Raw genomic sequence first — 24,176 nt, forward strand, 5'->3', positions numbered from 1 at the left:
TCTTAGGACATTTGTATTTGATAATGATTCAAGACTTAATAGTTCTTTTTTTCTAATTGTTTTATGATATAAATATGCTGGAAATGATAAAAGATATAGGAAAAATAAAACCAATAGCATTTTTAAAAACATCCTTAATAAAAGACCCCAACTGTCAAGAGTCTCAGTTAATATGGTTCCTAATAGCTTCTGAACAAGATAAAATAAATGACTCATAAAAGTGAATATAACCTGTCTGTCATACAGAGTGAAGTAAGTCAGAAAGAGAAAGACAAATACCGTATGCTAACACATATATATGGAATTTAAGAAAAAAAACGTCATGAAGAACCTAGGGGTAAAACAGGAATAAAGACACAGACCTACTTGAGAATGGACTTGAGGATATGGGGAGGGGGAAGGGTAAGCTGTGACAAAGCGAAAGAGAGGCATGCACATATATACACTACCAAACGTAAGGTAGATAGATAGTGGGAAGCAGCCGCATAGCACAGGGCGATCAGCTCAGTGCTTTGTGACAGCCTGGAGGGGTGGGATAGGGAGGGTGGGAGGGAGGGAGACGCAAGAGGGAAGGGATATGGGAACAGATGTATATGTATGACTGATTCACTTTGTTATAAAGCAGAAACTAATAAAAAATAAAAAAAATACAAGAAGTGAATAACCTATATATTTGTATTTAATATAGTATTACTGCTACATGTGTAACATTTATAGTTTCAGGTTCTGTTATAAAAAAGTATTGGTCACTTGTAACTACTTACTTACACTGTACTTTATTTTATATCAGTAAGAATCACACTATTTTCAACAATGATTCCTACAATTTTTGAGTCAGGTACCATATTAAATATCTTGCATAGATTATTTAACATTTATATGAGGTATATGATATTATCACTGATTTAAAAGGTAAGTAGACTGAGACTTGGAGAGCTTCAGTTATTTTTCAAGACAGGGTCTTGAATCCACTTCTCAGTCCAAAGGCCAAACTCATAACCATTATGCTATTAACTTATACTTACATTCGTATCTCTTTGATCTTCTTAGCAAATCTATGAAGTGAGACTGGTGGTCATTATTGTTCCTTATTGAGGTTTATATGACTTGTCTCCACTTCAACCTCCAGCCCAGAACTCCCTCACTAGACACCACCCAAACCTCCTTTTGGTGGGTTCTAAAAGCAGTGAGCTTGCTATCCACAGTGTAGACATACACTAATCTTCCCCCCTTTTATATAGTACACATATCCAAAATCAATTAAGGAATCATAAAATATTTGGAAAGAAAGGCATCTTTCCAGAAACTTGTCCTGACTAAAGGCATACACACACATCAGGAAAAAAAATAGCTTACTGAAAAATATATATATTAATTCCTGGATTTCTGAACGTTCAAAGGAAAGGAAGGAGGAAATAGCAAAACTTGTCCTTTATGAGAACAAAAATGATACAATTTAACCCACAATGTCTTGAATTTGCTACTGGATACCTAGAGAATGGACAAACAAAATATTTTGAAAAATAACGGTGATAGAATATTTGCATTGCTACTACAGGATATAATTTTTAGTCAGCGTTGTAAGAAAAATTTTGCTCTGGGCCTAGATACATCCACAGTTTGAAAACCAGAAAAATATTGCCTTGATGTTGTAAAGGTTTATCTAAGAAGGTCAAATAAAAGATAATTTGTCTTAGATATAAAATAATGTGTTCTTCAAAAATGTGTTGGGGGCCTCCCTGGTGGCGCAGTGGTTGAGAGTCCGCCTGCCGATGCAGGGGATGCGGGTTCGTGCCCCGGTCTGGGAGGATCCCATATGCCGCGGAGCGGCTGGGCCCGTGAGCCATGGCTGCTGGGCCTGCGCGTCCGGAGCCTGTGCTCCGCAACGGGAGAGGCCACAACAGTGAGAGGCCCGCATACCGCAAAAAGAAAAAAAAAAAAAAAAAAAAAATGTGTTGGGTGCTTATTGTTGCACAAATTTCAGAATAAGAAATATACTCTTGCCCACAGCACAATAAGGTTTCAACAGACATTATTCATTAAAATTCACAAACCCATTCTAAAATACTTGGATAATTCTTGATTCCATATTTATATTCACAAAGCATTTAGAGATAAAGGTAAGTCCAAATGTGCCTTTTGTTTTGGGCAACAACTTATAATCTTGAGAGTATTTTTCCAGTTTCTCTGAAAATATAAATACAAAATACTTCCTGGTCAGATATGATCTGAGGATTTTTTCTCCATAGCAACAAATATATACTAGATCAATATAAGACAATTATTGGTGATTATGAGGACTTACTATAGTAAGGAAATGAACCAAATCATGAACAGCCTCAAAATAGATCTTGTATCTAAGATTTGCTGGGAAATACTGAAAAATCATTTCGCTATTTTACTGATTAAAGATATACTGTGAAAATTTATTCTATACAAGGATTTAGAGCCAACATGTTTTCACTACAATGTTAAAATAGCTCTGAATAAATTATATATTCTATCAACTAATGTTATCACTTATAATTATTTAGTACAGGCACTTGCGACAATCCTTTGGTCAAGTCTGGTGCTTGACCAAAAATGGAACTGCCTAAGATCTATGGACATTTGAAGTGTCTTTTTTTTTTTTCAATGAAAATAGCCTAAAACATATTATTTTCGACTGAAAGTCACATTACATAAAAGCTACCTAAGTCATTCAGGTAAATCCTACTTCTAGGACAGGTTCACACCCTGAACACAATGGCCAGTCTCTTGCAAGCTGAAAAGCAAGTGCACCTGCTCTCTCTCCTCACCAATCTGCATATCTTTGGAATCTTCCCCAGAAGGAGAACTGGAATGAATAAGCTCCACAGATCAACTAGAATCATTCCTGCCTAAAATACTCAACGCCTCTGATATTTGGCTGTGGCTTCAAATAGGGGGTGAATTAGAGCTCTGTTATTAGGCATCTAAAAAATGTGGAATCTAGCTGCTGAAACAATGGAGTAGCTCTGCTTTCTGTTGGCCTAGGAATTGATGGAGCTGGTTCATATCATTTAGCTAAAGTTAGTGACTTTGTATATGCAGGAATGAAGTTCTTCTGCCACTGAAGAACCTTCACTTTTCCTCTGCTAACTTGCAGAACAGACCTGTCAGCCAGGGAGAACGGATGTCTCAGCGCCACGTGGCACTTTAAAACTTCCTTCTCGGCAGCTGGAAGAAACAGGGGAATTTCCTCAAAGTATCCCTGCAGCTGCAGAATTTGGAAGACTTGAAAGTAAGAATATGCGGGCTGGTGGTGATCTCAGAGGTAACCCTTTGGACAGAACTTCATATGTTTAGAGAATATAAAACAAAAACTTCTCTTTTACTATAGCCTGTTGGGAAATCAGTATCCTTTACGTGGGATAATGGAGCAAATTCATAATCAAAGGCCAGTAAGCTTACAGGACACTCCTTATAGCTACCAAGCAACTTAATTTATAAATCATATCAAATTACATCCAACAAACTTTTATTCTTATATTCATGTACAAAAACAAAACCTTACACACAAATCCTCTGAGGTACAAAATATTCATCTATCACAAGCCAGGCATTTTAGCCTTCAAGTCTCTTGTACAATTCATTGCTTTAGAGTTTGGATGTCACAAATGTGCTTTCAAAGAGCCTCTTAACAGTTATTATCTTCATAGTAGAGGAGATTCCTCAGAAAGTAATACTAAAAAATTCTTAAGGATAGGTGACAGTTTAACAATCTCCTTCCTGAATAATTGTGACAAATTTAGAAAGCATAGAAAAATTTTCCCACAATCCTTGGTCTTCGTCTGCTATCCTTTCTTCAAGTTTTTCACTTATCTTTCGAGCAAAACTTAAGAGTTCTAGAAACATATTAAATATTTTTAAAATTTACCATCTTATAAATCATGCAAGCCAATGATTATTATTTAAAACATCATTTTGTATATACATGGGAAAATAGGTACTGATGTCCTCATTTTTGTAAAATTTTAAGACCTTGCTGCTGTAGTATATCTAGGCCTTCAACACATTTCTTTAATGTTGAACTATGACCTATACTGAAACTTAAGCATGTTTGGAAAATACATGGGAAATTGGGTTTCAATACTCTCAGCACCAAAGAACTTGCAGAAAGGCTACACTACAGGATGTGGAAAATAACCATTCCTACCAAACAGTACAAATGGTTATCAGTCTTTCATTCCTTTTATCTTCATTTTAACTTGACTAAGTATTTCTTCACATGGCTTGGTTTGTGCTCTCTCAACCCTTTGGTGTGCCTGCTTAACTGAATCAGAGGGCGGGACAGGGAGGCCACGACTTCCCAATAAGATTTAATTATGAGTGCAGATACGAACAAGATTTAGACTATTAAGCCTTGCACTTCAAAAAAAACTTTTAACATATTTTGCCTTTAAATCTTTTATCACCTGCAAAAATTAATTAAGTGCAGATGTAGCAGGTTAGCTTTGGATGCCAGGGTTCATTTCCTGTCTATGCTTTGTCAGACAACCTATTACACCTCCTCGTGAACTGGAGGCAAACTGAAAACGGGGCTCATAAATCACCAGTCAGCTCTCTTTCGCCCTTTCCTGGGTTGGTCCCTTTGTATGGGGCAGATCTCCAGCTCATTATTCACAAATATACTATAGACAACCTGCCAAGTGTCATCTGCATTTAAACAAACCATTTGTTAAACAAATTATAACTCCATTGTGTAAGAATGCATCATGTTAAAATGCAAGACTAATCTAATGCCTCTGACTTTTAATCACTCAGGGTTCCTGCCGGGAGTCATCCCAAACTGGCATACATGATCTGAGATCTTTTCAGAAAAAAATGACATGCTGACTTGTTTTAATAATACCACTGTTGCACAACAAGCAACATGATTGCTAACCAGGGGAAGTGGCCAATTGGTTACCAAAGCAACAGCATTCTTTCCAGCACATCTGACTATTTAAAGTCTATATTCTGCAGGGAAAAGTAAATTCAGGTTCTGTTGGGTTATTTTAACTGTGGAAGTATCAATTCATTTAAGCATCATAAAAGTTGCCCTGATCTGCGCCTTCTTCTCATTAAATTGCAGTTAACACCATGAAAGTGAAACGTGAATGTTTATGGTTTCAGAACTGCAATCCTGAATTTAATGAGTTTCCACATTCAAAGGAAACACACCCTTCAGTTGTTTGCAAGTGCGAAAAGCAAGGCAACCTAACAGAGAAATACAAATTCACTCCCTTTTATCTAGAGTCACTGAAAATGCAGCTCTGGCCAGGAATACATACCAGATCTACAATCAATATCTTGCTTATATTTAGTTGGTCTCTCAAGTATTTGGCGGTAATTGCAACTGAATTAAAAAAGCAGAACCCCCTGCGGAATAGAGAAGAACAGAGAAATAAGAAAGCAAATCAGCCAGGAAAACCATTATAAATAATGTTCAGAGCATTTTTTAAAATGCTATATGATCTCTGAAGCCATAAATCTGCTTCTGGGAGTACCTCGCAAGATTTCTCAGTCCATCTGCTAACAATTAGAGGCTTCAGAGACATGCACAGGGCAGGTGACCGCCAGGAACCGTGGCGCTTGGAGATGGGCAACAGTCCCTGGTACTTACATGGCTGTGGATTCTTCAGCGTGATGGCCTGGGGGCCTCACAACAGCAAATCCATTCTGTAAGAACAAGACAGATTTTCATTGATCAGATAGGAGAGGATTGCTTGGATCTCCATGTACTACAGAGCATCAGGCACACACAAAAAGACTGAAATCTGTAAGAGGCTTCAGAGCTTGTTTTCTTGCCCCCATTACCGTTTCACAAAATGAACAGAAACAATACATATGATCACATTTTCTCAGATCATGTCTCAAAAAGAAGGCTCCCACAGAGCCAGGGGAAGAACGGGGATTTGGGAGTTGTACCTAGCTGGCAAATGTGTACATCAGCTGTTATACTAGCATGATTCATTTTCAAGAACAACTTCTTATTTTATGACACCAGCATCCTAGAGAGGGAGAACAAATTCACTCTTGGTGCAGGTTTGGGTCAAAGTTCGGAAAGACCACGGAGGATCCAAAGTGAAAATTCTTTAGCTGGATTTCCTCAATGATTATTTCCACTCCAACGTCAGCAAAATGATAAATTTACACTCACACACTCACATACACACAAAAGAAACCCCAGAAAGGTGAAAAAGAGAACAATGGAAAGCCCATATTTCTTCCAGTCTATAAATTTAGCTTGGATGACTGCCAAGACTTGCAACTTTATTGGATTCCCTAAGTCAATTTCTAGCCCACGTTCTGGAATTTTATAAAGAATTCCAGGGCTGAGTAGCAATCAGATCTATCCATGATCAAGGAATGCCTTAACCTCCAGATTAGTTGGAATGCATCACGGAAAGCTGAAGTAACTCCAGCATGAAGGCAGGGAACTATAAATCCTTGCAAAGCCAGCATGCTCAGAAAAGCTGGGCTGCTTGATGTGAAAAAAGAAATCATTTATCAGATGGCTCACACCACCTTTCACTTAACTATGATACAAGTAACATGCTCATGACAGAATGTTTCTTTAATATACAATCCTAAAACTTTTGAAATAATTTTAATATACCCCAGGGATATTTTTTCCCAGATCTTACTACAAGCATAAAGATAGTCTCAAGAAAAATAACCTATTCCCAACGGCTCTAAATATACATAAATTTTTCTAGAACATAATGGTAATTAACACATGAGTTAATTTGCTATATATTTTCATGAGAATATACATAATGATAATCCCAGAAGCAAATTAGAAGTCAATAACACAATACCAATTACAAATCTAGAAATAATGATAAACATATTCCCTATTCTTGTTCTTAAGCAAGTTACTATCTCTGTGGCTATAAAAGATTAATATAAAAGAAACTATTAATGAACAACACAAGACAGTAGAGAGTGCAATTTTAAGACTGGAGTGAAACTCTAGAGTGCTACATGACTTCTGAGAATGGAGAATTCTGTAAAGATTAGATATGTGCGATATGTTTTACTGCAAAAACAGTAGTTAGGGTGAAAATAACAACCAATATAATACAAGGCAAGATAATTAGCATGTAATAAAATTTTACAATTAGATTAACAATACTAATGATCTTTTATAATTCAATTAAAAATACTACGCTTTGTGTATTAAAGGACATGACTAGACAATACAAAGAAGAAAACATCCAGTAATCAATAACTATAAGAAAAAATATTCACCTTAATTAGTAATCAAATACAAGCAGATGAAAATCCCAATGGGAAGCCATTTTTCCACTTAGGAAATTAAAACTTTAAAAAATACTCCATGCTGACAATGGAGGGGTGCCTATATACTGATAAATGATGTCTGCAGGAGGATAAGTTATTATAGTCTTTCTGGAAAATAATCTACCTCTATACATTTAGAGCCTTTATAAAACATTTACCCTTTGAACTAGTTATCTACTTAAAGGATTTCTGCTCTAAAGGTGTTATTAATTGTATAGACAAGTATTTATGTAAAAGATAATGTTTTATTTACAATAGGAAAAATGGGAATTATCTAAGTTGGTTAATATTAGGAGAATGGTTAAATGAAATATGGTACATCTATACCACAGAATATTAGAGAGCCATTAAAATTTTGTTATAAATATTTAGTGGAACAGTAAAGACTTAGCAATTTACAAGTACTAGTGTTGAAAATAATACATATAGCATGATATATCTGAGTGATAGTATTATGTGGATTATATTTAATTTATAATTTCAAGTATTTTCCAAATGGTTTTACAACAAACGTCAATTATTTCAGAGTGAAAAAATACTATAAAACAAAGAGAAAGTTGAGAGGTAAATTTTAAAGGGTCTTACAAGAAGAGTTGTGTTCATAAAGGTGAAAAAGGACTTAAATAGTATTCTGGGCAGGGGGAAAAGCATAAACATGGCTCAGAGAAAAAGGATTTTAGAAAGTATTATGTACAGAAAATGAACCTGAATAGAGTTCATGTTAAGGAAAAAAAATGGAAGTGAAATCGCACAGGTAACTAGCTAGATTATAGAAGACAAAAAGCCAAATAGAATTTAATTCCATCTTCTTTTCTCTTATAGCCAAATTCCTTGAACAAAAGGTCTGCCTTTCACTTTACAGTTTTCTTCAGTTACCTCTATCATTTTGCTTAACTACTTGATTTTAGATCGAAAATTATCTTCTTGACAATAATAAATATTTTCTTAGTTATCATGATCCACCCAAACTTTCCAATGTGTTCTCAGGAATGGTAAACTCCCCTACATTTTCCAAGTCTTCTCTGAGGGGTCCCTGCCTCTCCTTAGTTGAAACCTGGCAAGGCTGCTTCTCCCATAATATGCTCAGGTGGTAGCTATTTCCTCTCTCACATCTCACCAACCTGCCCGCAGCAGAAGATGGAGCTTGTGTTCTGCTTTCTCATGGCTGCTTTGAGACCATGAAGCCCACTGCACCAACCCTCCACAACACTTTCTTGTAAAAAAGGATTAGATCACCCAGAAAGAGAGAAGATAGAACACAATTAAGATGACTGAGTCCTGGGGTAGTCCAGCTCTCTTTCCCTCCTGTTGCACTAGAGGAGTTGTTAGTCCTCTTAGAATCTATCACCTGCGGTTAGGATACCATCCCCTCCTACTTTTCCACTATCATTTATGTTTTCCTCACTAACATATTAAATTCATATTAAAATTCCCAATTATATACATTCCATCAAGATTTAAATAGGCTCAAGTTCCTGCCATCTTGAAAATAAAATTATATATATGTTAACTAAGACAATACAAATATACACACCCACACTATATATATATACATACATATATATAGATATAGATATAGATATAGATATCTCCATCCTTACTTTGATTTACCCTTCTAACCGCCACATGTCTTTTCTTCCCCTTTAAAAATCTTGAAAACGTGGGCTTCCCTGGTGGCGCGGTGGTTGAGAGTCCGCCTGCTGATGCAGGGGACGTGGGTTCGTGCCCTGGTCCGGGAAGATCCCACATGCCGTGGAGCGGCTGGGCCCGTGAGCCATGGCCGCTGAGCCTGCGCGTCAGAAGCCTGTGCTCCGCAATGGGAGAGGCCACAACAGTGAGAGGCCCACATAAAAAAAAAAAAATCTTGAAAACGTGGTCTAACGTGCTTTCTCTTTTTGCCTTTTCCTCACCTCTGCCTCAGTCACCTATCTCTAACTTATCTTCCACCTCCATTAGTCCATTAATGAACCTTTTACTAAGGTCACCAATAGGCTCCATGTCATTAAATCTAATGAGATTTTTATGCTCTCAGGCTACTTGGTCTCATTAGCTTTCAACACTACTGGCTACACCTTCCTTTTTAAAAGATTCTCTTCCCTTGGCTTCTGTGACTTCATACTCTCCTGGTTTCTTTATCTCTCTTTCAACTTCCTAATCAGTCTCCCTTAAGGCTCATACTCCTCAATCTGCTCATTAAATACTGAAGTTACTCAAGGCCCAGTCTTAGGCTTCTCCTCTCCTCTTTCTATACTTACTTCATAGGCAATGGCACAACTGTCACGGAATTCAATTACCACCCATCATCAGATACTTCTCAGATTTTTATTTCCAGGATGAACCCTGCTCTGAGCACCAAAATACCAGCCCACTTCTTTGATATCTTCGCTGGGATATCCCAAGGTCACTTCAAATTCAGAATATCCAAGATCAAACTCCTGATCTTCTTGCAGCCTTCCCTAACTTACCAATGATACCATGATTCAACCAGTAGCTCAAGTCAGGGACCAGTGAGTTATCCTTAATGGCTCCCTCTCCCTATTATTCTTCTATCTCATTTTAATTCATGAGCAATTCCTGTTGATTTTGCTTTTAAATATCACTCAAATCTATGTATTTATATCTATATCCATTCTTTGAATATTTTGCCTTTGGAATTTCTGCCTTTGTCTCCATCACTCAGTTAATTTCTTAGCAATTTCAATAACCACACAGAATATCTATTCAATATCTTGATTTCTTAGTTCTCTGACTCTTTGCCTTCCATAAATCTGTCTTCTATTTACAGCCATACTCCTAGACCTTGCCATTACCAATAAATAACGACATCTCCTCCAAAATCTCAATGTCAAATATCCTACTCTCCTACTCTCCTATTTTCCAGTTGAGGCTTCAGCAGCACTGGGACTTCCAATCCTTTGACGTTACTTAACTTAAAAAAAAATTTTTTTTTGATGTGGACCATTTTTGAAGTCTTTATTGAATTTGTTACAAGATTGCTTCTGTTTTCTGTTTTGGTTTTCTGGCCACGAGGCATGTGGGATCTTAGCTCCCCGACCAGGGATTGAACCCGCACCTCCTGCATTGGAAGGTGAAGTCTTAAGCACTGGACTGCCAGGGAAGTCCTGACCTTACTTAACTTTTGATGTACATCATTCAATCCCCAACACTATGTTCCCTTCCCTCCTTATCTGACTTAGACTTCAGAGCCCATTATTATATTTACTTCCTTGCATATATTTTTAGACAACTTGTCCTCTTCTCCCTCCAACATACTCCCCTGGTGTGTTGGTCTGCTAGGCTCCCAAAATAAAATGCCACAGGCTGGGTGCCTTAAACAACATAAGTTTATTTCTCTTAGTTCTAGGGGCTGGAAGTTGAGATTAAGGTTTGTCAGGGTTCGGTTTCTGTTGAGAGCTTTCTTCCTGGCTTGCAGATCCATCTCCTTTGTCCCTGGAGTCCTCACTCAAGGTCATTCTCTGAGTCCATGTATACAAGCACAGAGAGAACTATGGTGTCTCTTCCACTTCTTATAAGAACACCAACCCTATTGCATTAAGGTCCCACACTCATGAAATCATGCAACCTTTATCATTCCCTCACAGACCCTTTCTCTAAATTTGGTCACATGGGGAGTTAGGGCTTCAACATATAAATCTTGGGGGACACAGATATTCATTCCACAACATACTTTTAGTCACTTTGTCCTTTTCTTCCTTCAACATACTCCCCTGGTAAAACTGTAACTCTGATTAAACACAACTTGCATCTGCTCTGTTCCTGCACCTAAGCATATATAAAACCCACACGCCTGGTCTTCCTTTAAATTCATGATTAGAAACCTCAGTAGGCTCTTCATGATGCCTAGCAATCATACTATATTCCTTAGTCGATTAACTCTCCGAGCCTTTCGTATGGTATTTCTACCCTCTTCTCCTTCTTCAAATCTCCACTAACCCCTACTCACCCTTTAGCCTTTGTGATGACTTTGCTTCTTATTCCACTTATAAAATGGAAGCAAGTAGAATAAAATTTCCTCATGCTTCCATAATAAACTCTACCCATTTACTAGTCCCCAATAAGATCTAAGGGCAATTAATCTCCCTGTGCTGCTTCTCTTACCTATTCAAGGACATAGTACCTATAGTTTCCCCTTCTCTCTACAATATCATTAAGTATTTCATCTGTTAATTATTGCCACCACAATAAAAAACATTTACTTTTCCTCTTAATATATACAAAAACAAAATGACAAGAGTATTATATTATAATGCTATAATGTAATACATAACACAAAAACAATATAATGCAAATAATAATATGATAAATAATAAACTCCAATATTTGATATTCATTTAATCCAAAAATATCTGAGGGCAGATAATATTATTATTCCTATATCACAACTGAGGAAATGAAGGCACAGAAAGATTAAAGAACTTGCTTTAGATTCATGTCTAGCAAGTGACAGCTGGGATTCCATCTCACACACTCTGACACCTAAGCACAAGCATTTAAGACCAACCACATTGCACAAAGGATCTAGCCTCTGCCCACCTTTTTTTTTTTTTGCATTTTAAAAATTTATTTATTTTTTAACATCTTTATTGGAGTATAATTGCGTTACAATGTTGTGTTAGTTTCTGCTGTACAACAAAGTGAATCAGCTATATGTATACACATATCCCCATATCGCCTCCCTCTAATGTCTCCACCAACCCTCCCTATCGAACCTCTCTAGGTGGTCACAAAGCACCGAGCTGATCTCCCTGTGCTATGCAGCTGCTTCCCACTAGCTATCTGTTTTACATTTGGTAGTGTATATATGTCAATGCTACTCTTTCACTTCTTCCCAGTTTACACCGCCCCCTCCCAGTGTCCTCAAGTCCATTCTCTACATCTGTGTCTTTATTTCTGTCCTGCCCTTAGGTTCATCAGAAGCAGTTTCTGTTTTTTTTTTTTTTTTTAGATTCCATACATAAGAGTTAGCATACGGTATTTGTTTTTCTCTTTCTGACTTACATCACTCTGTATGACACACTCGAGGTCCATCAACCTCACTACAAATAACTCAATTCTGTTTCCTTTTATGGCTGAGTAACATTCCACTGTATATATGTGCCACATCTTCTTTATCCATTCATGTGTCCATGGACACCTAGGTTGCTTCCATGTCCTGGCTATTGTAAATAGGGCTGCAAAGAACATTGTGGTACATGACTATTTTGAATTATGGTTTTCTCGGGGTATATACCCATCAGTGGGATTGCTGAGTCATATGGTAGGTCTATTTTTAGGTTTTTAAGGAACCTCCACACTGTTCTCCATAGTGACTGTATCAATTTACATTCCCACCAACAGTGCAAGAGGGTTCCCTTTTCTCCAACCCACTCCAGCATTTATTGCTTGTAGATTTTTTTGATGATGGTCATTCTGACCAGTGTGAGGTGGTACCTCATTGTACTTTTGATTTGTATTTCGCTAATGATTAGTGATGTTGAGCATCCTTTCATGTGTTTCTTGGCAATCTGTATATCTTCTTTCGAGAAAGGTCAATTTAGATCTTCTGCCCATTTTTTGATTTGGTTGTTTTTTTGATATTGAGCTGCATGAACTGTTTATAGACTTTGCAGATTAATCATTTGTCAGTTGCTTCATTTGCAAATCTTTTCTCCCATTCTGAAGGTTGTCTTTTTGTCTTGTTTATGGTTTCCTTTGCTGTGCAAAAGCTTTGAAGTTTCATTAGGTCCCATTTGTTTATTTTTGTTTTTATTTCCATTTCTCTAGGAGGTAGGTCAAAAAGGATCTTGCTGTGATTTATGTCAAACAGTGTTCTGCCTATGTTTTCCTCTAAGAGTTTTAGAGTGGCCTTACATTTAGGTCTTTATCCATTTTGAGTTTATTTTTGTGTATGGTGTTCTAATTTCATCCTTTTACATGAACCTGTCCAGTTTTCCCGGCACCACTTATTGAAGAGGCTGTCTTTTCTCTGTTGTATATTCTTGTCTCCTTTATCAAAGATAAGGTGATCATAGGTGCGTTGGTTTATCTCTGGGTTTTCCATCCTATTCCATTGATCTATATTTCTGTTTTTGTGCCAGTACCATACTGTCTTGATTACTGTAGTTTTGTAGTACAGTCTGAAATCAGGGAGCTTGTTTCCTCCAGCTCTGTTTTTCTTTCTCAAGATTGCTTTGGCTATTCGGGGTCTTTTGTGTTTCCATACAAAAATTGTGGAATTTTTTCTAGTTCTGTGAAAAATGCCATTGGTAGTTTGATGGGGATTGCATTGAATCTGTAGATTGCTTTGGGTAATATAGTCATTTTCACAATGTAGATTCTTCCAATCCAAGAACATGGTAAATCTCTCCATCTGTTTGTATCATGTTTAATTTCTGTCATCAGTGCCTTACAGTTTTTTGCATATATGTCTTCTGTCTCCTTAGACAGGTTTATTCCTAGGTATTCTTTTTGTTGCAATGGTAAATGGGACTGTTTCCTTCTCTTTCAGATTTTTCATTATTAGTGTACAGGAATGAAAGAAATTTCTGTGTATTTATTTTCTATCCTGCTACTCTACCAAATTCATTTGTTAGCTCTGGTAGTGTTCTGGTAGCATATTTAAGATTCTCTATGTACAGTATCATGTCATCTGCAAACAGAGACAGCTTTACTTCTTCTTTTCCAATTTGAATTCCTTTTATCTCTTTTTCTTCTCTTTTTGCTGTGGCTAAAACTTTCAAAACTATGTTGAATAACAGCAGTGAGAATGGGTAACCTTGTCGTGTTCCTGATCTTAGTGGAAATGGTTTAAGTTTTTCACCACTGAGAACGATGTTGGCTGTGGGTTTATCATACTTGGCCTTTATTATGTTGAGGTGAATTCCCTCTATGCCTACTTTCTAAATGGTTTTTATCATAAATTGGTGTTGAATTTTGTGATAAGCTTTTTCTGCATCTATTGAGATGATCATATGGTTTTACCCCTCAGTTTGTTAATATGGTGTATCACATTGTTTGATTTGCATATATTGAAGAATCCTTGCATTCCTGGGATAAACCCCCCATGACCATGGTGTATGATCCTTTTAATGTGCTGTTGGACTTTCTTTGCTAGTATTTTGTTGAGGATTTTGCATCTATGCTCATCAGTGATATTTGTCTATCGTTTTCTTTTTTTGTGAAATCTTTGGTTTTGGTATCACGGTGATGGTGGTCTCATAGAATGAGTTTGGGAGTGTTCCTCCCTCTGCTATATTTTGGAAGAGTTTGAGAAGGATACGTGTTAGCTCTTCTCTAAATGTTTGATAGAATTCGCCTGTGAAGCCATCTGGACCTGGGCTTTTGTTTGTTGGAAGATTTTTAATCACAGTCTCAATTTCAGTGCTTGTGATTGGTGTGTTTATATTTTCTATTTCTTCCTGGTTCAGTCTCGGAAGGTTGTGCTTTTCTAACAATTGGTCCATTTCTTCTTGGTTGTCCATTTTATTGGCATAGAGTTGCTTGTAGTAATTCCACATGATTCTTTTTATTTCTGCAGGGTCAATTTTTACTTCTCCTTTTTCATTTTTAATTCTATTGATTTGAATCTTCTACCTTATTTTCTTGATGAGACTGGCTAATGGTTTATCAATCTTGTTTATCTTCTCAAAGAACCAGCTTTTAGTATTATTGATCTTTGCTATTGTTTCCTTCATTTGTTTTTCATTTATTTCTGATCTGATCATTATGATTTCTTTCCTTCTGCTAACTTTGGGTTTTTTTGTTCTTCTTTCTCTAATTGCTTTAGTTGTAAGGTTAGGTTGTTTATTCGAGATGTTTCCTGTTTCTTAAGGTAGGCTTGTATTGCTATAAACTTCCCTCTTAGAACTGCTTTTGCTGCACCCCATAGGTTTTGGGTCATCGTGTTTTCATTGTCATTTGTTTATAGGTATTTTTTGACTTCCTCCTTGATTTCTTCAGTGATCTCTTGGTTAATTAGTAGGGTATTGTTTAGCCTCCATGTGTTTGTATTTTTTACAGATTTTTTCCCTCTAATTGATATCTAGTCTCATAGTGTTGTGGTCAGAAAAGATATCTGATATGATTTCAATTTTCTTAAATTGACCAAGGCTTGGTTTGTGACCCAGGATATGATCTACCCTGGAGAATGTTCCATGAGCACTTGAGAAGAGAGTGTATTCTGTTTTTGGATGGAATGTCCTACAAATATCAATTAAGTCCAACTTGTTTAATGTATCATTTGAAGCCTGTGTTTCCTTATTTATTTTCATTCTGGATGATTTGTCCATTAGCGAAAGTGAGGTTTCCCCTACTATGATTGTGTTACTGTCAATTTTCCCTTTTATGGCTGTTAGCATTTGCCTTATGTATTGAGGTGCTCCTATGTTGGATGCATAAATATTTACAATTGTTATTTCTTCTTCTTGGATTGATCCATTGATCATTGGGTAGTATCCTTCTTTGTCTCTTGTAATAATCTTTATTTTAAAGTCTATTTTGTCTGATATGAGAATTGCTATCCAGCTTTCTTTTGATTTCATTTGCATGGAATATCTTTTTCCGTCCCCTCACTTTAAGTCTGTTTATCTGTCTCTAGGTCTGAAGTGGGTCTCTTGTAGACAGCATATATATGGGTCTTGTTTTTGTATCTATTCAGCCAGTCTATGTCTTTTGGTTGGAGCATTTCATCCATTTAAATGTAAGGAAATTATCAATATGTATGTTCCTATTACCATTTTCTTAATTGTCTTGGGTTTGTTTTTGTAGGTCTTTTCCTTCTCTTGTGTTTCCTGCCTAGAGAAGCTCCTTTAGCATTTGTTGTAAAGCTGGTTTGGTGGTGCTGAATTCCCTTAACTTTTGCTTGTCTGTAACGGTGTTAATTACTTGGTTGAATCTGAATGAGATCCTTGCTGGGTAGAGTAATGTTGGCTGTAGGGTTCTCCCTTCTGGCTTGCAGAGTTTCTGCTGAAAGATCAGCTGCTAACCTTATGGGGATTCCCTTGTATGTTATTTGTTGCTTTTCCCTTGCTGCTTTTAATATTTTTTCTTTGTATTTAATTTTTGATAGTTTGATTAATATGTGTCTTGGAGTATTTCTCCTTGGATTTATCCTGTATGGGACTCTCTGCCCTTCCTGGACTTGATTGACTATTTCCTTTCCCATGTTAGGGAAGTTTCCAACTATAATCTCTTCAAATATTTTCTCAGACCCTTCTTCTTTTCTCTTCTTCTTCTAGAACTCCTATAATTCAAATGTTGGTGTGTTTAATGTGGTCCCAGAGGTCTCTGAGACTGTCCTCAATTCTTTTCATTCTTTTTTCTTTATTCTTCTCTGTGGTAATTATTTCCACTATTTTATCTTCCAGGTCATTTATCCGTTCTTCTGCATCAGTTATTCTGCTATTGATTTGTTCTAGAAAATTTTTAATTTCATTTATTTTGTGGTTCATCATTGTTTGCTCTTTAGTTCTTCTAGGTCCTTGTTAAACGTTTCTTGTATTTGCTCCATTCTATTTTAAAGATTTTGGATCATGTTTACTATGATTACTTTGAATTCTTTTTTCAGGTAGACTGCCTATTTCCTCTTCATTTTTTTGGTATGGTTGGTTTTTACCTTGTTCCTTCATATGCTGCATATTTCTCTGTCTTCCCATTTTGCTTAACTTATTGTGTTTGGGGTCTCCTTTTCATAGACCGCAGGTTCATACTTCCTGTTGTTTTTGTTGTCTGCCCCCAGTGGGTAAGGGTGGTTCAGTGGTTTGTGTAGGCTTCTTGGTGGAGTGGACTGGTGCCTGTGTTCTGGTGGGTGGGGCTGGATCTTGTCTTTCTGGTGGGCAGGGCTGCATCCAGTGGTGTGTTTTGGGATGTCTGTGACCTTATTATGATTTCAGGCAGCCTCTCTGCTAACGGGTGGGGTTGTGTTCCTGTCCTGCTAGTTGTTTGGCATGGGATGTCCAGCACTGGAGCTTGCTGGCCTTTGGGTGGAGCTGGGTCTTAGTCTTGAGACGGATATCTCTGGGAGAGCTCTCACCAATTGATATTACATGGGGCCGGGAGGTCTCTGGTGATTCAATTGTTCTGAACTTGGCTCTCCTACCTCAGAGGCTCAAGCCTGACACTCGGCCAGAGCACCAAGACCCTGTCAGCCACATGGCACAGAAAAAAAGGGAGGAAAAAAAAAAGAAAAAAGAAAGAAAGAAAAAAATAATAAAGTAAAATATAATAAAGTTATTAAAATAAAAAATATAGTATTAAAAAAATAAAAAGTAAAAAAAATAACAATAAAGAAAGAAAGAAGAGAGCAATGAAACCAAAAAACAAATCCACCAGTGATAACAAGTGGTAAAAAATATACAAAAAAAAGAAAAAAATGGACAGACAGAACCCTAGGAAAAATGGCAAAAGCAAAGCTATACAGACAAAATCACACAAAGAAGCATACACATACACACTCACAAAAACAGATAAAGGAAAAATATATATATATATTTTAAAAAAATGACGAGAGCAACGAAATCAATAAACAAATCTACCAATGATAATAATCCCTAAATACTAAACGAAGATAAACATAAAACAGAACACAAATTAGATGAAGAAAGCAAACCCCAAGTCTACAGTTGCTCCCAAAGTCCACCACTTCAATTTTGCGAGGATTTATTGTCTATTCAGGTATTCCGCAGATACAGGGTACATCAAGTTGATTGTGGAGATTTAATCCGCTGCTCCTGTGGCTGCTGGGGGAGATTTCCCTTTCTCTTCTTTGTTCGCACAGCTCCTGGGGTTCAGCTTTGGTTTTGGCCCCACCTCTGCATGTAGTTTGCCCTCAGGCTTCTGTTCCCGCCCAGAGAGGACGAGGTTAAAGCAGAGGCTGATTAGGGGGCTCTGGCTCAGTCATGCCAGGGGGGAGGTAGGGTTACGGCAGTTATAATTAGAATACAGGGCAAGCCTGCAGTGGCAGAGGCCGGCGTGACGTTGCACCAGCCTGAGGCACTGTGTTTTCTCCCGGGGAAGTTGTCCCTGGATCATGGGACCCAGCCAGTGGCGGGCTGTACAGGCTCCCAGGGTGGGGGGGAGGTGTGGATAGTGATCTGTGCTTGCACACAGGCTTCTTGATGCCTGCACCAGCAACGTTAGCACTTCATGCTCATCTGTGGTGTCTGAGCTGATAGCCATGGCTCGTGCTGGTCTCTGGAGCTCGTTTAGGCGGTGCTCTGCCTTCTGTGGGTAGACAGGGGAGGAATCCCCTCTCCTCACGCACCCCGAAACAATGACCTCTTGACTCTTACGCAGGTCCAGACTTTTTCCCGGACTCCGTCCCGGCTAGCGGTGGCACACTAGCCCTCTTCAGGCTGTCTTCATGCAGCCAACCCCAGTCCTCTCCCTGGGGTCTGAACTCCAAAGCCTGAGCCTCAGCTCCCACCCCCCAACCCGCCCTGGCAAGCGAACAGACAGGCTCTCAGGCTGGTGAGTGCTGGTCGGCACCAATCCTCTGTGCAGGAATCTCTCCACTTTGCCCTCTGCACCCCTATTGCTGCACTCTCCTCCATGGCTCTGAAGCTCCCCCGCCTGCCAACCCCCTGTCTCTGCCAATGAAGGGGCTTCTAGTGTGTGGAAACTTTTCCTCCTTCACAGCTCCCTCCCAGAGGTGCAGGTCCTATTCCTATTCTTTTTTCTGTTTTTTCTTTTGCCTTACCCATGTATGTGGGGATTTTCTTGACTTTTGGCAAATCTGAGATCTTCTGCCAGCGTTCAGTAGGTGTTCTGTAGGAGTTGTTCCACATGTAGATGTATTTTTAATGTATTTGTGGGGAGGAAGGTGACCTCCATGTCTTACTCCTCCACCATCTTGAAGGTACTCCTCTCTGCCACCTCTTCAACTTCATCTTATACCACCATCCACTTTGGTTTCTCTACTCCAGCTACACTGACCTTCAGATTCTTCCAGCATGCCTTGTTTCCTCTAGCCATAAGCCCTTGCACATGCTCCTAGTTCTGTGTGGAATGTCTTCCACTTACCTACCCTCTCTTTTATCTGGATAATGCCTCCTGATCTGCACACTTCAACTCCAACATCACTGCCCCAGGAAAACCATCTCCGAACCTCCATAGGTCACCAACAGTTTCCTGTATGAAGTGCTCTTAGAGATCTGCCAACCCTTGTTTGTGAGAACTCATCTTAGTTTGTAACAATACACTCATTAGTATGATTATCCGATTTATTATTTTTGATTAATGGGATTTATACGGTCAGTATCCACACCCCTACTCCCCATAGTGGGGTCACCACTTTATGACTTGGCTCACCTTTTTATCTTCTAGACTTACATAGTGCCTGTAGACTTACACAGTGACTACTGGTCAATAAAGAAACATAAAACAATTTGTGAATACATATTACCCTAGTTTTTATCCCTCGGGTCCTTTGTTCTCACCTCAGCAACAAGTACTTCCTTCTCTCAAGGTTCCAGCTTTTGCATCCCAGCTTTCTATGGGAGGCTGCCTATTAGACTACATAACATCTTCTTAGAAGCACATAAAATATTTTGTTCCTTACACTTAATGGAGTCTTTGATTTGATGAACTATTGTGGAAAGTGCTTTAAAATGACTTTTTTATTCTTATGGAAATATTTGATTTTCACACTGGATGCTGAGTCTCTTGACAAGGAGTTTTTAAAATATTTTTCTATGTTATTTCCATTTGTTTTGCCTTATTGTCTGGCACAGATATTTGTTCTACATGATACCGCCTGACTGAGGGTTTTCCGTAGCTCAAGAACATATATCTTCAGGAAGAAACAGCAACTATAAATATACCAATCACAAGTACTGAAATTGAAATTGTGATTAAAAAACTTCCAACACACAAAAGTCCAGGACCAGATGGCTTCACAGGTGAATTCTATTAAACATTTAGAGAAGAGCTAACACCTATCCTTCTGAAATTCTTCCAAAAAACTGCAGAGGAAGGAACGCTCTCAAGCTCATTCTATGAGGCCACCATCACGTGCATACCAAAACCATACAAAGATACCACACACACAAAAATACAGGCCAGTATCACTGATGAACACAGATGCAAAATTCCTCAACAAAATACTAGCACACAGAATCCAACAACACATTAAAAGGATCATACACCATGATCAAGTGGGATTTATCCCAGGGATGCAAGGATTCCTCCATACATGCATATCAATCAATATGATATACCACATTAACAAACTGAAGAATAAAAACCATATGATCATCTCAACAGATGTAGAAAAAGCTTTGGACAAAATTTAACACCCATTTATGACAAAAACCCTCCAGAAAGTGGGCATAGAGGGAATCTAGTACATAACAAAGGTCATAACAAAGGTCATATATGACAAAAAGTCACAGCTAACATCATTCTCAACAGTGAAAAACTGAAAGCACTTCCTCTGGGATCAGCTACAAGACAAGGATGTCCATTCTCACCACTATTATTCAACATAGTTTTGGAAGTTCTAGTCATGGCAATCAGAGAAAGAAAAGAAATAAAAAGAGTCCAAATTGGAAAAGAAGTAAAACTGTCACTGTTTGCAGATGACACGATACTATACATAGAAAATCCTAAAGATGTTACCAGAAAACTACTAAGAGCTCATCAATGAATTTGGTAAAGTTGCAAGATACAAAATTAATACACAGAAATCTCTTGTATTCCTATACACTAAAGATGAAAAATCTGAAAGAGAAATTAAGGAAACACTCCCATTTACCATGGTATCAAAAAGAATAAAATGCCTAGGAATAAACCTACCTAAGGAGGCAAAATACCTGTATTCAGAAAAGTATAAGATGCTGATGAAAGAAATCAAAGAGGACACAAACAGATGGAGAGATACACCATAATCTTAGATTGAAAGAATCAGTATTGTCAAATGACTATTCTACCCAAAGCAATCTATAGATTCAATGCAATCCCAACCAAATTACCAATGGCATTTTTCACAGAATTAGAACAAATATTCTACAATTTGTATGAAACACAAAAGACCCCAAATAGCCAAAGCAATCTTAAGGAAAATGGAGCTGGAGGAATCAGGCTTCCTGACTGCAGATTATACTACAAAGCTACAGTCATCAAAACAGTATGGTACTGGCACAAAAACAGAATGGAACAGGATAAAATGTACAGAGATAAACACACGCACCTATGGTCAACTAATCTATGACAAAAGAGGCAAGAATATAATGGAGAAAAGACAGTCTCTTCAATAAGTGGTGCTGGGAAAACTGGACAGCTACATGTAAACAAATAAAATTAGAACACTCTCTAATAGTATATACAGAAATAAACTCAAAATGGATTAAAGGCCTAAGTGTAAGACCAGATACTATAAAACTCTTAGAGGAGAACATAAGCAGAACACTCACATAAATCACAGCAAGATCTTTTTTGACCCACACCCTAGAGAAATAAAAATAAAAACAACAATAGACAAATGGGACCTAATGAAACTTAAAAGCTTTTGCACAGCAAAGGAAACCATAAAGAAAACAAAAAGACAACCCTCAGAATCGGAGAAAATATTTGCAAATGAAGTGACCGACAAGGGATTAATCTCCAAAACATACAAACAGCTCATGCAGCTCAATATCAAAAAAAACCAAACAACCCAATCAAAAAATGACTGGAAGATCTAAATAGATATTTCTCCAAAGAAGACATACAGATGGTCAAAAAGCACATTAACAGATGCTCAATACTGATAATTATTAGAGAAATGCAAATCAAAACTACAATGAGGTATCACCTCACACCAGTCAGAATGGCCATCTTCAAAAAATCTGCAAACAATAAATGCTGGATAGGATGTGGAGAAAAGGGAACTCTCCTACACTGTTTGGTGGGAATGTAAATTGGCACAACCATTATGGAGAACAGTATAGAGGTTCCTTAAAAAAGTAAATATAGGGGCTTCCCTGGTGGCACAGTGGTTGAGAGTCCACCTGCCGATGCAGGGAACATGGGTTCGTGCCCCAGTCTGGGAAGATCCCACATGCTGCAGAGAGGCTAGGCCTGTGAGCCACGGCTGCTGGGCCTGCGCGTCCGGAGCCTGCACATCCGGAGCCTGTGCTCCGCAAAGGGAGAGGCCACAACAGTGAGAGGCCCACGTACCACAAAAAAACAAAACAAAAAGTAAATATAGGGCTACAATATGATCCAGCAATCCCACTCTTGGGTATATATCTGGAGAAAACCATAATTCAAAAAAATACATGCACCCCAATGTTCACTGCAGCATTATTTACAATAGCCAGGACATGGAGACACCCTAAATGTCCAGTGACAGATGAAAGGATAAAGAAGATGTGGTACATATATATATAATGGAATATTACACAGCCATAAAAACGAACAAAATAATGCCATTTGAAGCAACATGGATGGACCTAGAGATTAACATACTGAGTGAAGTAAGTCAGACAAAGACAGATACTATATATCACTCATATGTGGAATCTAATTTTAAAAATGACACTAATGGGGCTTCCCTGGTGGCGCAGTGGTTGAGAGTCCGCCTGCCGATGCAGGGGACACGGGTTCATGCCCCAGTCTGGGAAGATCCCACATGCTGTGGAGCGGCTGGGCCTGTGAGCCATGGCCACTGAGCCTGCGCGTCCAGAGCCTGTGCCCCGCAATGGGAGAGGCCACAACAGTGAGAGGCCTGCGTACCGCACACACACACAAAAAAAAGATACTAATGAACTTATTTATAAGACAGAAACGAAGTCACAAATGTAGAAAACAAAACGGTTACCAGGGTGGAAAGGGGGAGGGATAAACTGGGGAATCGGGATTGATATATACACACTGCTATATGTAAAACAGATAACCAATAAAGACCTACTGTATAGCACAGGGAACTCTACTCAATACTCTGTAATGACCTATACAGGAAAAGAATGTAAAAAAATCAAAGTGGATATATGTATATGTATAACTGATTCGCTTTGTTGTACACCTGAAACTAATGCAACATTGTAAATCAACTATATTCCAATAGTTGATTTTTTTATATTCCAATAAAATAAAGAACATATATCTTCAGTGAATATTTTTCAGTATTTTCAATGAGCCTTTTAAATAATAGACTGTATTTTCCAAGACCTCAATAATCTATAAGTATAACTTATAGATTATAACAATATAATATATATAATATAAAAATAATCACAAACTATAACTGAGAAAATCTGTACATAATAAAGAATTCAGGGGCTCGGTTTATTATTTTCTCATCTAATGCTAATAATATAGATAGCCATTTTCATGTTTTGAAGAAATATTCTGTTTTCTCAAAATTTGGAGTGTGTATGATGTTCTTAATCTCTTTTATTTTGTGAGCATCTCAGAGTATAGTAGTAAAACCTACAAATGCCGTATTATTCCATACAATTGTGAATATTTTTCTTTACTCAATGAAAAAATTATTTGCCCTATATTTTACTCAAAATTATGCAGACCAAGCAGTTAATCTAAGAAAAAGCATGCCAAAGCACTTTTCTGTGGATTTTAACAATTTAATGGTGATGTAATTTTTATCTTAAGAATCTAATTTTTAAAATGTCTTTTCAAGTTTTACATTCTCTTCAGTCATGAACACGAATAATCATAGAGCTTTGGCAGTGTTTGAACAACACTAACACTAACAATTAACATTTCAAATACTGAGTGTGCTCACATCCCTATTTTGTTGTTGTTTAGATGAGTGTTGCCGATGCTTCTCTTTCGTTAAAGAAGAATGTGTTCTCTGGTGTTATCCTATGGGGATATGCAGGAGACTATTTGCTCACCATAGATAGACATGTGACATCCAGGAAAGGGAATCA

The 24,176-nt window shown here is 37.7% G+C and overlaps 1 protein-coding gene across 1 annotated transcript in view; it reads right to left on the bottom strand.

Moving 5' to 3' along the window:
• Positions 1-24,176, bottom strand: part of HDAC9 (histone deacetylase 9) — a 568,543-nt gene that overhangs the window by 199,646 nt on the left and 344,721 nt on the right. Inside the window, exons 18-19 of the mRNA XM_082632918.1 lie at positions 5,627-5,682; positions 5,295-5,382 (exon numbers count right to left, since the gene is read on the bottom strand). Coding sequence (XP_082489044.1) covers positions 5,295-5,382; positions 5,627-5,682 — 144 coding nt within the window. The remainder of the gene's footprint in view (positions 1-5,294; positions 5,383-5,626; positions 5,683-24,176) is intronic.

Source organism: Mesoplodon mirus, assembly GCF_964341445.2.
Source record: "Mesoplodon mirus genome assembly, chromosome: 9".
NCBI lineage: Eukaryota > Metazoa > Chordata > Mammalia > Artiodactyla > Ziphiidae > Mesoplodon > Mesoplodon mirus.